Here is a 12756-nt window from a genome sequence, read left to right as displayed (position 1 = left end):
CTCACTCAATTTATTGGGAAGCTTTAAAAAAATAATTTTTTTGAGTTTTTGACTTTTGAAAAGTAATAGTATTAATGTCTGGTGTAATTTTTAAAACTAAATTATAACTTTTTAAAAAATTATTTAAGAGTTTATAGAGAAATTAAAAAAATAACTTTTCTCATAATATTATTATTTTTTATCACATTTTTATAAAATAAATACTTTTAAAACAAAAAATTCAAATACAAAATAATTTATTTATAAATTATTTTTAATATAATTATTTATTGCTTAAATTATTTTTTTTAAAAATATCTTAATTAAGTTATTGTTTTAAATTGGACAACAAAGGGTCGAAGTCTAGGCTAGACTTCACGGGCCACATAGGAAGAAATGGTAAAATAACTAACAATCCAACAACCAAGTTAGGTTGGTCTAATGGTTAGCTCAATAGTCTGCTTAAGTAAGTGTCGGAAGTTTGAATCCTGCCTTGTGCATACAGTAACCCATTAGTCAGCGGCAAACGGCAAACCCTTAAGGATGGCACCTTCTTAGTTCTTTCAAATTCACATACCTCATCTTGTAACTTACTTTTTTTTAAGGTGAACTCATCATGTAACTTCAAACCCTCGTATAAAAGCGACGGTGATTGTTCCCTTCCCGCTCAACCCTCGTTTCAAAAATTCAGATCCAACAATAATAATAACCGTAACCGAACGCCAAGTCCAAATCCAGATCTATTCGCATTTACTGCGATACTGATGAGAAGAGAAGAAAAATCATGGATTCCATTTCTAACATCCCACTCTTAGAAATCACAGCCGAAGACGATTCCCTACTCTTAGATGCTTCCACCGCCGGAGGCGACTCTGCCGTCTCCTCCGCCGCCGCCGCCGCGTCCACCGTCTTTTCCTGCTCTCCTCTAATATCTGTCCGATCTCTCCCTCGAACAAGTTAGTGCTTCGTACTTTAACTCTTATATTACGTTATTTCCAATTTCATTTAAAATTTTCACAAAAGAAGTCGATGATTTCAAATAGTAGTCCTCTGCGGTTGTTGATGGTGTAATGCCGCAGATGGTAGGGTTGGTGACGTGAACTCCGAAAACGCCAGTGCCGCGACGCAGAAAGACAGTAAGAACAACAAAGAGAACGTGATTTGGAACAACAAACCGGAAGCGGCGAAGCTCAGCATGGAGCCTCAGCAGATGAAGAGGAAGAAGAAAGAAGGAGGCTATAATTTGCGAAAAAGCTTGGCGTGGAATCGTGCTTTCTTCGAGGAAGAAGGTATAATTTTCAGTTCTACTATTTCTCGATTCACATCGATAAGGTTGAGGAATATTAGCGGCAAAACACTTTAAGGTGATATTTATTACTAAATTATAATTAATAATTAGTTATTAATGTTGAGTGTTAATTGATTAAGGTGTTTTGAACCCGTTGGAACTTTCTATGATTAGTGGCACTGCCACTCCTAAGAGGCCTAACACGGTGTTGAAAGCTATCAACGAGGAAGAGCCAGCTAGTGCCTCTATAGCACTTAAGGAAATTGAAGATAATTTGTTTAAGCAATCCTCGGAAGGTGTTGTTTGCACTGAAAATAGAAGCGTTGGTGTTGCTGCTTTTCTATCTCCCAAATCTGGAGCATCAACCAAGGTTAAAGCCTTTGCTTCTGTGGTTAGTCTCTATTCTGCTGCTGCTGCTGTTGTTGTTTTCCTTTTTTTTAATTATTTTGTTTATATCTATGATCTATCATATGCACTTTTTTTTATTTAATTTTGGATTACCATATGTGATTTGTTAGGCTAAGCGGAAGGTGCTTGCAAACAATGATACTGTTGTGAATAGACCTAAACGAAACGTGTGTCTCCGGCCAGCAGCTTCATCTTCATATCCTTGCAATTGATTGCCTAGATTATATGTTAAGTAGGTGTTTAGTGTTTTGCTTATTTTATTTTATTGAGTTGCTTGTGTTTCTGGTTTTCTGCATCTTTTCATTTTTAACTATAGAAAGGTTTTCTTCTTTACGCCTTGACCTTGACTCCTTTGAAAACTGAAAAGACCTGAACCAGTGAAGGCAACAAATAGGGAATCAAAAGCCACTAATATTGATCCAAAATCCAATGCACCGGGGGTTACAAATACGCCCAGGAGAGGAACGTTGAGCACAAGTTTACCTAAGAGAAATCACAATGCACATCCGGGTAAGCTTTGCAATTTGTTTTTGTTTCTTTTTTTAATAGGTGCTTTGACAACTCTAAATATGAGAGATATGTTTGCAAACTATTACTGTTTGGTATTAATAATTATAGTGTGAAATCGAAAAGTCATACAATTCAATTTGATTGAGGTTTTTAATCTCAATTTGATGAATAAATTGCTTGTGTTTTGTTAACTTTGTGTCTCTTCGACAGCTACTAATATCCAAAAGTATGCTGGAGCAAAAGGCTTGTCAAAAAACCCTAGAATTGTGCCATTGCCAAATAAGCCAAAAGTTGATCAGGCTGATAAATGTTCAATTTCCAGAACTGTCAACAAGGAAGCTAGAAAGCATTTGGTTCGAACTTTAACCTTCTACAGGCTATAGCTTTCAATATTATTTGCTTCATCAGTTGTTTAGTCATTTTAGTTTAAATAATAAGCATGCGATTATTCTCTTGAAGTTTTTTGAACATGCACAGGATAGCTCAATCTCAGAAAAATCTGTACCATCTGGACAGCATCAATCAGGATCTAGAGGACCTAATGTTTCAGAAGCTTGTGTCCCACAAGTTATTTTGGAGATTAATGAGAAAAAACAAGCGAGACAGTTTCAGACAACAAAACCTTCAGGCCTAAGGATGCCATCTCCCTCATTGGGATTCTTTTCTCAGGTATAACTTCACTACTTGGCTCCATATTTGATACCTAAGTCTATACATCTGTAAAATGATGCTTATGCGTATGATCTCGTATTTAATTATTTATAACTCAACTGCTTTGCAGGCCAAACCTTCCAATTCACACAGCCAATTACAGAAAAGCTCTATACCTTGCAAACCTGAAGAGAATAATTTTCCCAAATTAAGGAAGTTGGAAAGACATTGTATGGATGAGGCAAGACTCCCACAAGTATCTAGTAAAGGGTCTGACACTGTTGAAAACACAATAAATAACTGCAGTGAGAAATTCAGTTTGCCAGATGTAAGGTCAGAAGCAAGCACTGAAGTAAATAGTAATCGTTTAACAGCATCAGTAGTGGAAAGTCATTCATTTGGCCCTGGAAATATAAGTGAGCAAGAAATGGTTGAAAACAAGCAGAACTACATGAATGCAGAACTACACTTTGACTTAAAATCTAAAGAACAAGCAGAACTACACAAAAGCGAAGGTGTCTCTAACATGGAGGACATGGAACTCCCTAGACATGAAAAGAAGCTTCTTTCAAAGAGTAGTCATAGCCATGAGCAGTTGGAGAAAGAGGTTGACCTCCCTTTGGAAGACAAATTACATGATGTTCTGTCCTGTGCGAGTCAGTTGGTAGTTCAAGAACCAGAGCCCATAATCCATCATAGCATGCATAGAAGTTTAATAAAGAGAGATAATATTTCCAATACAATGCCAGATGCCGTGGTACAAGATGAAGAACAAGTCACTAGTAATGTTTTGACTTCTAATGAAAGCTTTTTGCTACAGCAAAAAGATGCCAAGACTTCCAACGATACAAGACATTCTGGAGAATTCAAGGAACACAATTGTGTCAAGACTGCAGGAGCAAATGACAATGCTGTTGGTTATGACAAACAAGGAGATGCTGCACAAGCGGATGTATTGAATGGGAATCCCTTGGCCAATTGCAGCGTCAGTACCCCAAGTATTTTAGGGGTAGTTAATCGGCAGTTAGAGGGGGAACAAATCAGTATTCCAAATCATAGTATAATAGGAGAAATTAGTTCAGAAATTGAAAATGAATCCCAGCGAAATACTTCGGAGGTCATTTGTGTGATAACTGTATCCTCCAAACATCCCCTTGAGAAGTCTGTACCAGAAATTCGTGTTGGTTGTGAAAGTCAACCAAAAGTAGTTGAAAGTGAAGGCCGCCAGCATTCACTCAATGATCAATCAGGTTCCATTCCAGGATCAGTGGATGAAGCAAGCCACCAGATTGTTGATTCAAAAGCAATGGATAATAGCACTCAACCAATTGAACTGGATAGGATGTGTGATGATTGCATAGCTGTTTCAAGAGTTTGTGACGGTGAGGTAAAAAATGTATCTCCAGGAAGCAGAACAATTTGTGAGAATAATACAGAAAATATTCACTTTGTGAAAGCTGACTGTGACTCAAGGGCAAATGATATGTTGATTAATGACTACTGCAACATGTCTGAATGGCAGCTTAGTGATGATGATTCTTCAATGGATACCTCTATGAGCTATGATGATCAGTATGATGTCTCAGGAAACTTTGAGCAGCATGCTAATATACTTCCTGAATGGCAGCTTGGAGATGATGGTTCTTCTAGGCACACTTCAACACAATTAGATGATCACCATGATGTCCCAGGAAATTTTGAGCAACGAGCTGATTCACGTTCAGATTCTGAAACAAACAAAATGGTTTGTGAAGATGAGAGTTTGGTGAAAACTGACGGTCACTTGCTTGATGAGAATGAAGTTTGTGGTGTGACCAAAGATTTCATTTCAAACACCAAAAACTCTATTTGTAGTGGATCTGAAAACCCCTCTCGCTTTTTGCAACTCATTGTACCAGCTCAGTCGGTCACGGAATTAGATCACACTATGAGCAAGAGTGAGAAATCACTTGCGAAAGATGTACAGCCCCTGAACTTTGCTGAAAATCCTGAGGTTTATAATTGCAACAGTGAACAGTGTCTTTCAGTTGCCAATGATCAGCTTCCGTCGGTGGGTGATATTGACAATAATGAAAAATCTCATCTTTCAGAACTGCAGGGGACTACTGTTGTTTATGCGAATTCGCAGCATGTTAATAACATAATGCACTTGGAGGGTGATGGGGAGACAACAAATGCTGCTTACTCTGAAGAAATCAAGAACCAAAATCTATTTGAGGGTGCATCAAAAGGAAGCATTATCTCTACAAGTGAAAGCAACTATTCAAATCATCATACACAACCAATGCCAGAGTACAAAGATGGAAATCTTGAAGCGGATGACAGCTTAGAATGCCTGCAAATGGGTAATATGAAAGTTTGTTCCACTGACATATTGCCAACAGAAGTTCAATTCAATGATCAAGTTGTGTCTGCTGAGTTTGATTCCTTCATAAAAAGCAGTGAAGATATCACCGAAGAGGTAGTTACTTGCCAATCCGATGTGCATTGTTCTTCTAGTGAAAATTCGAAGTTACCAGCTTCAGATAATGAGCCCTTTCGCACAAGAATCCCACAAGGGAGCGAAGTTAGTTCCCAGGAAGCGAAAAATAACGTTCTTGAGGATCATGAGTTCACTAATATTGACACTCAGAATCAGACAACTGGCGGCCTTCATTTAGCAGAAGAAAGCAGCAAAATAACTCATCAGTGAGTACCTTATTTAATGCGATAAAATTTGCTGTTCTATCTTTTGGCAACCTTTTCAATTTTATATGTACAACATAGTTTGCATACTCTGCACATTTTGTGATGTAACATTAAATTCGTGAATGGCAGCGAGAAATCTGCGACGAAAAGCAAGCCGGAAGTCCCTTCTGTGAAGATTCCACCAAATGTTGCTCCGTTTTCTGATGAATGGTTAGCTGCAATTGAAGCTGCTGGAGAGGTAATCGTATTTCCTGACCTAAATTTTGCTTCTAAACTCGAGATTTTCTTTTTTTGTAATACTTTTGTATAGGGTTACGTCAAATGTTCATGTTTGTATCGTATATGGCAATTAACTCATTATTATTAGTTATTACACGTCAATATTATTGAATCGAAGAAATCTGATTCATTTTATGGCGTAGATTTCCAACGTCTGATTATTTACGGTGTTTACAGGAGATTCTGACAATGAAAGGCGGGGCAGTACAAAATTCTCCCCCTGAGAAGCCTCAGCATGAACCAAGTCCTTGGTCCCCGGTAGGTTCATTCTGATCTAACTTTTTTTTTGTGGACAGATATGGGCTGTGAACCCAACCCATACAAAACATACAAGGACACATAGTGGTGCAACAATAATGAAAACCCAACCACCAAAAGCATGTCGCCTTACCGAATTCAAAATTGAATGCTGATTAAGCGCATAACTCCACCATGCGTCATGTTTTTGGTCAAAGTAGAGGGCCTAGGCCCATACATAAAAAAAGGAAAACCTACACCACCCTAATCTTTCCGAACCGGACACGTCCAAAAAAAACATCACCCTAATCTCTTTTATGACTCTCATCACTTGAAGTCGGCACTCGCGCCATATGCTTTTTTTTTATTATTATTATTAAACACTAAATTTAAACATGTCTAGAAACTAAAATAATTAAATTTGTATTTAAAAAAGTATTTAATAAAAATTTTAAAAATTGATATTTAATTTATCCTTATTAAGTTATTTGAAAAGATTATATTTAATTAAAATTATTTGTATATATTAATTAATTACTTATATTTGAAATTTAAAAATAACCATTCATCTTATTGATTTTTTTTTTGTAATTTATTTTCTAATTACATGAAACTATTTTTGTAAAAGAAAATTATGATTAGCAAAATGGATATTATCAATAATTGTTACTCAAAAAAAACTAATAATAATAATATCAATATATAAATACAATTAGAAAAAGAAATAAAATTGTATTTGTAACTATAGATCCAAAAATTAAAGAGTATATGTAAACTATTGCATGAGAGAACTAATTTGTGAATTTAAATATGGTTTCAAGTAAATATGAATGTGTTAATGATAATTATTTTCAAAAATTAGAAAATATACACACTTTTTGAATAACAAAATTAAATGTTTATTAAAAATTATACACTTTACTAAATGCTTCTATATGAATTGATTTTCTCTTCTTCTATCTCGATGGTAAAATTTTGTATTTAAAATTTAAAAATATGTTTGTAATTTTTAGTAAAAGAATATATTAACACATTGTGGAGAATTTTCGTTCAAAAATTTTAAAATCACAATTGTGTTAAATCGATGTTTTTATTTGAGTCTTTTCTCGAATTTTATGATAAAATTTTTCAAAATAATAATAATTCTCGTCAAAAAATACATTAGCACATACGAATTCTCTTGTCTTTTGTTGTGATTTTTTATAATTTATTGGGAATAATTATCTTTTAAATTAAAATTTAATAAGTGTTCTTAATATTAATTTTTTTTCATAATCTTTTATCATTAAATCACCTTAAAAAGAGTAAATGAAGAAAACAAAACTTAATATACCCATATAGATTAAAAAATATTATACCACCTAAAAAATTTGTGTAACCAGATAAAATGATGTTAAATGTTTAAGAATAATTGTAGAATGATCTTAATTTTTTTTTAATATATTATAAATAGATTTTATGAACTTTGGAAGCTCTTCACGGATCATTGGTCACTTCTGAATCTGATTTGCGCTTGGTATTTAGATTGGTATTGGTATAAAGTCTATAAATATTAATTTGCTTTCTTTGTTTCATTTCGGTTGTAGGTTCGTAAACATCAAGCCATTGGACCGTATGATTGTACGAAACACACTAATATCCCACATTCCGATTCCTCATGACAAAAACTCTGATTTGTGATTTGATCTTACAATATCTTCAATCACTAACTTTTTCTTCGTTGCTGGTCTCTTTAACTAAAGACACGTTGTATGGAGCAAGGAGCGATGCTCCATGAAAATGTTTTCAAAGAGCAAAAAAGATTTAAAAAAATAATTAGCTTATTTTCACTAACTGTAAATGATATCTGTTATACTTGGTTTTACAATTGTATAATGATTCATTTTACGATTTTCCACTATGTGTAGGATATGACTAACAAACTGAATAATGATCCTTCGCAGATTTACGAAGATCTAATGTCAACGCTTCATGTATCTTCTCTATATAGTTTGTTTAGTTATCATTAAATGGCTTTTATGAATAATATAATTTGGATATGTTTTAGATACTTCAATTAAATACATGGATTATAATAGTAATTAGGTATATAAATAATAAAAATCAGTTTATATTGTCGTGTTTATAAACTTTTTTGCTTTAATATTGGTTCTTTTTATCCTACAGGTTATTTTTAATTCATTCCCTACCAAATTATAATCTTCATAGATGTTTTAAAATGAGGTTTATTAATCTCAATGAGGCAAGTCTCAATGATTTGACATTAGCAACGGATTTTTTTTTCTTGTTTAATTTGTAAATTTTATTTCTAACGCTCAACATATACTTGTTTAAATTATAATATTAAACACATTTAAATGATAAAATATTAGAATAAAATTAAAACAAAATACAAAATGGTTAAAAAAATTATTATTCATGAAATATTTTTGCGAATAAAAATTATATTAAAAATATTAGTAAATAATATTACTTTTATCAAAACTCACTTTTTTTTGTGAAAGCAAACTCACTTTACATGTTAGTACATGTCAACTTATTATGGTTACCTCAAATGAAAATGATAAAAACATCTTTTTATGAAGATGTTTTGTTTAAAAGTGTGATTTGTTTATTTAACCACACCTTAAACAAATACAACACTTTTATAAATATCAAAATTTAACCATACAATTCATCATCTAAGGATCAAAAGAGAATATTTTCATATGAAGACAATTATAAAGTTTTCATTGTAGTATCCACCTCTTTGATAAGGATATTAACCTTTAAAATCTAAAGTTGAAATTGAGACATATTCAAACGATAAAGGCTATATATATAGTTTTAAAATTTTTCAAAAATTTATGACTTATTTTTTATTAATTAAATAAATTTTAACTCTTAATTTGTTATATTTTATATCAATAATTCACATTTAAAAAGATAACATAATAATGAAGTTAATTATTTTTTTGGAAAAAAGTATAAAAGCTAAAAAATGAAGACCTGGGAACTTTATTTGTTACCTGACTTTTTTTTTTCAAAGAATGTTGTACATTCTTTGTTTTTCCCAATACCCATTAGCATTTGCTATGCCTCAACTTTTAGACGCTCTACTGAGCAAAAAACGAAAAAAACTTTTAGACGCTCTGCTGCATTTCAGCCTAGGATTAAAATTCTCAAACACAAGGCAATGTGAATTCCAACACTTTTTGTAATGCAGTAATTCCTATCTAGTTATACTATGGTCCGTGCACGGTGCACCTAATTCTCTAAAGCATAGAAGAAAATGTTCTGAATATTCAGCTCACTGAAATTAAATAATCTATACAGATAATATAGCATATAAAACTGCAATCAAGGTCGCGAAAAGTTACAAAGCAAAATAATTTAGCCAACACACAAGGTGAGTTGACCACAAAAACAGGGCCTCGGCCCAAAAGAAGAAAAGAACCCAAGATATTGAATTCTGGGGAGTAATAATCATTATATGGTGCTTTACAACACTAAGGCACTCATTTGTTTTAAAAGCATTAAATTGAACCTAACTAATCTCACATATTGAACAGGATTTACCCGGGAAGGTTTGATCAGCAATAGGATTCAATCCTCGTTCAACTTGGTTCTTTCCTGCCTGTAACAACTTCCCACTGTGGTGAACTTTGCAATAAAAGAATTGATTACACATTATTTTTTTTAATAATTTATTATTACCTTCTAAACTTCAAATTGCTCATGTCATTTTACTTTAAGCATACTCAGGATTGAGTGCCAATGCCTCTCTGTAGATCATCTCTTTTATTTGTTCTTCATCCAACTGCTGTTGCTCAAAGTCAAATGAGAATGGCTCCATGCAGACAGGTTCGTCGGCTATATCATGCAGCTTTTCAAGATATGGATGGGCCAGTGCTTCTTCAACTGCCAGTTTTCAAACAAAAAGAGATGAAATTTAGCACAATTTTATTCAATACAAGAAACTCTGCTGTTGCTACACCAGTGAGTTGCCTCCAGGTTTGTTCTAAAATCCATAGCTAATGCAACGCCCACAAATGTTCAAATAAGGCAATACATTTCTTTGCACGGTTACATAAACATAGACAAAAGGATATTGAGAAAGTTACCTGTAATTCTTTTAGTTGGATCAATTGTCAACATTTTATCAACAAGATCAATGGCCAAGGGATGAACATGGGGGAAGATCCTAGCTAAAGGTTGGCGAGCATATTGAGGAAGTTGTCGGATGTATCTTCTCGCATCCTCACTTTTCACTAACCCAAGGTCTGCCTCAGTTGGAGTGCCAAGAAGCTACAGAAAAGTAGAAGTGTAAGCACTATGCAAAGATTCAGCGGACTTACTCTCGACAGTTTTATGATTATCAGATTATATGAGCTACTAAAAAGATGTTCTTGAAACTTTGTACATTGTTTCTTTTCAACTAACCTCTGTCAATAGGCGCATCTGATGCACGTGATCCTTCCCTGGGAGGAGAGGCTTTTTATTCATGAGTTCCATAAAGATGCAACCAACAGACCAAACATCAATTGCAGAAGTGTAATCAGACGAGTTCAACAGCAGTTCAGGAGCCCTGTACCACCTTGTGACAACATACTCTGTCATGAAATCATTTTCTAAAGTTGGCCGCGCAAGACCAAAATCAATAATCTTCAAGTCACAATTTGCATTCAGCAACAGATTGCTTGGTTTCAAATCTCTATGAATTATGTTTGCAGAATGTATGTACTTCAGCCCACGAAGAATCTGATACAAGAAGTACTGCAAGCACAACAGCATATAATCATCAGTAAAACCGGGGGGAGAAAAAAAAGCTCCAGTGCCAAAATGCAGAAAATCATAGTAAAAAAATTGTGAGCATTCACCTGGCAGTGTTCCTCCGACAGGCCCTGATTTGAGCGAATAATGTGATGAAGATCAGTATCCATGAGCTCCGTTGCAATATAGACATCATTAAACTCTCTACGAAGGGGTGGAGGAATAACATCTCTTAAGCCAATCACCTGTTTTTACAAACAAAATATTTTATTTAATCAGGCTTTGATAAAATGATAAAATATTAAAATCTTATCAGCATGAACAAGAGCAACCATTTTCAGGAAGTAAAATGTTACGATCTACATGAATTTATAATGGAACCTAGTACGAGTAGCAACTCATATGCCTTCCGCATATCAGGGATATCAGGTAACTGTCATCAATTATGCTTGGCTCTATTAAATGATTGCGTTTTATCCATCAAACGTGTGGTCACATGTATCTTACGGCCATTTATGTTGCCGCTTGAACAAACTTAAGACAGCAAGAATCAATTGAATTTATAGCATATACCATACATAATAAGAATCACAGAAAATCATTTTACTCAAATTGATGTTATAAGTTGCAAAGATTCAAGCAAATAATCAAATAAGTCAAAAGAGTCAACATCTCAACTAAGCTTAAAATAAAGAACAATGCTCGTAACGATACAAAGATTTATAGTATGGAAGTGCATGGAGCAGCGGATAACAAATCGTGGTGGCATTTCGCAACTGATCAAAATAAGTTGAAAGTTATGAACAGATGGAAGCTGTTTTTCACACTGCAAAAGTTCGTTCCACTTATCATTTTTCTCTAAAAATAATATCGCGCCAAAAAAATCGCTATAAAATTCACACTGCTAAGTGTCTTTGTAACTTTTCTCTAAAAATCATAAGCTATCACTCTGGAAAAAAATGTATATATAACAAGTGGCTACAAATTCAGAGAGATAAGCGTCACTGTATACGATATCCAAACTATATTAAACTCGAGAAAGGACAGACGACTCACGTTTTCATGATCCAGATGCCTCAGGAGCTTAATCTCACGGAGTGTGCGCTTCGCATCCATGTGATTATCGAACGCGTTCGCTATCTTCTTAACAGCAACCAGCTCATTAGTCTCAGTATTCAACACCGAGCTTCAAAAATCATAACAAACACAAAATTCAGCTTAATCAGTGTCTTAATCTACTACAAAAACAAAACTAACCAAAACCTAAAAAAAAAAAATCGAAGTAAAAATTCTCGCAATCATCATCTTCGAACAATTCAGCTCCGATTTGAACAGCAACACATAAACACACAGATTTTCACAAAAACTCACAGAAAAACTACCGCGATTTCAAAAGCGAAAAGAAATCAAAACGACGATTCAACTCAAGAGTAACATGAAAATCAAGAAGAAGAAGCAGAAGTAAGTAGTTACCAAACGATTCCGTAAGCTCCACGACCGATAGGCATGATCGGAGGACGGTACTTAGCGGTGACCTCAAAGAGGTTACCGAAGATGTTGTACTGAATGAACTGTCCACCGTGAGTCGGAACCGCCGGAAAATCCGCGGCACCGTTTGGATTAACGCCGGCCATCGGTGTTTTCTACTTTCTCTCTCTAAACGGAGACTTTTAGTTTCTCTCTCTCTCTCTCTAGAAACCGTTGAGAGGGACGAAGGAAGGTTAGTGTGTTGAAGAAGAATTTAAATATAAAGAAATAATTGGGAATTTATATAAGAGGAAGAGTTACGAGTGAGTGTGTGAGTGTTCGTTTTGCGTGGTCTACTCTACTCGGTTGGGTAAGCACGTTTTAGTTTTCGAGTTACACTTTCACCTTCGAAGCAGGTGTAAGGAAGAAGGTGCGAAAACGCGCGAGCGTAGAAAAATTAACAAAGTCAAATAAAATTCGGTGTTAAATTTATCTTT

General features: G+C 34.3%; 2 protein-coding genes across 4 annotated transcripts; one reads left to right on the top strand and one right to left on the bottom strand.

The window, feature by feature from the left end:
- Positions 1-544: 544 nt before the first annotated feature.
- LOC107476915 (uncharacterized) lies at positions 545-8012 on the top strand. 2 transcript variants are annotated; one of them, XM_052259667.1, is made up of 11 exons: positions 545-935; positions 1059-1268; positions 1408-1658; positions 1786-1872; positions 2035-2185; positions 2396-2538; positions 2645-2854; positions 2967-5524; positions 5654-5762; positions 5981-6061; positions 7627-8012. In XM_052259667.1, exons 1-11 carry the CDS (start codon positions 764-766, stop codon positions 7699-7701), a joined length of 4047 nt encoding a protein of 1348 aa, XP_052115627.1. In that variant the 5' UTR covers positions 545-763; the 3' UTR covers positions 7702-8012. The 2 variants fall into 2 exon arrangements, with proteins under 2 accessions (XP_052115627.1, XP_052115628.1); XM_052259668.1 differs by having other exon boundaries at positions 546-935; positions 2663-2854.
- A 1321-nt stretch (positions 8013-9333) lies between these two features.
- LOC107476916 (mitogen-activated protein kinase 3) lies at positions 9334-12545 on the bottom strand. 2 transcript variants are annotated; one of them, XM_016096862.3, is made up of 7 exons: positions 12266-12545; positions 11849-11978; positions 10900-11037; positions 10463-10795; positions 10144-10327; positions 9737-9940; positions 9334-9656 (listed from the first exon to the last, which is right to left on the bottom strand). In XM_016096862.3, exons 1-6 carry the CDS (start codon positions 12424-12426, stop codon positions 9771-9773), a joined length of 1116 nt encoding a protein of 371 aa, XP_015952348.1. In that variant the 5' UTR covers positions 12427-12545; the 3' UTR covers positions 9334-9656; positions 9737-9770. The 2 variants fall into 2 exon arrangements, with proteins under 2 accessions (XP_015952348.1, XP_015952347.1); XM_016096861.3 differs by having other exon boundaries at positions 9334-9940.
- Positions 12546-12756: the final 211 nt, after the last annotated feature.

This window comes from Arachis duranensis, chromosome 3, assembly GCF_000817695.3.
Source record: "Arachis duranensis cultivar V14167 chromosome 3, aradu.V14167.gnm2.J7QH, whole genome shotgun sequence".
Taxonomy (NCBI): Eukaryota; Viridiplantae; Streptophyta; class Magnoliopsida; order Fabales; family Fabaceae; genus Arachis; species Arachis duranensis.
The sequence above is the reverse complement of the archived record's forward strand: the minus strand, read 5'-3'. Positions and strand labels throughout refer to the sequence as shown.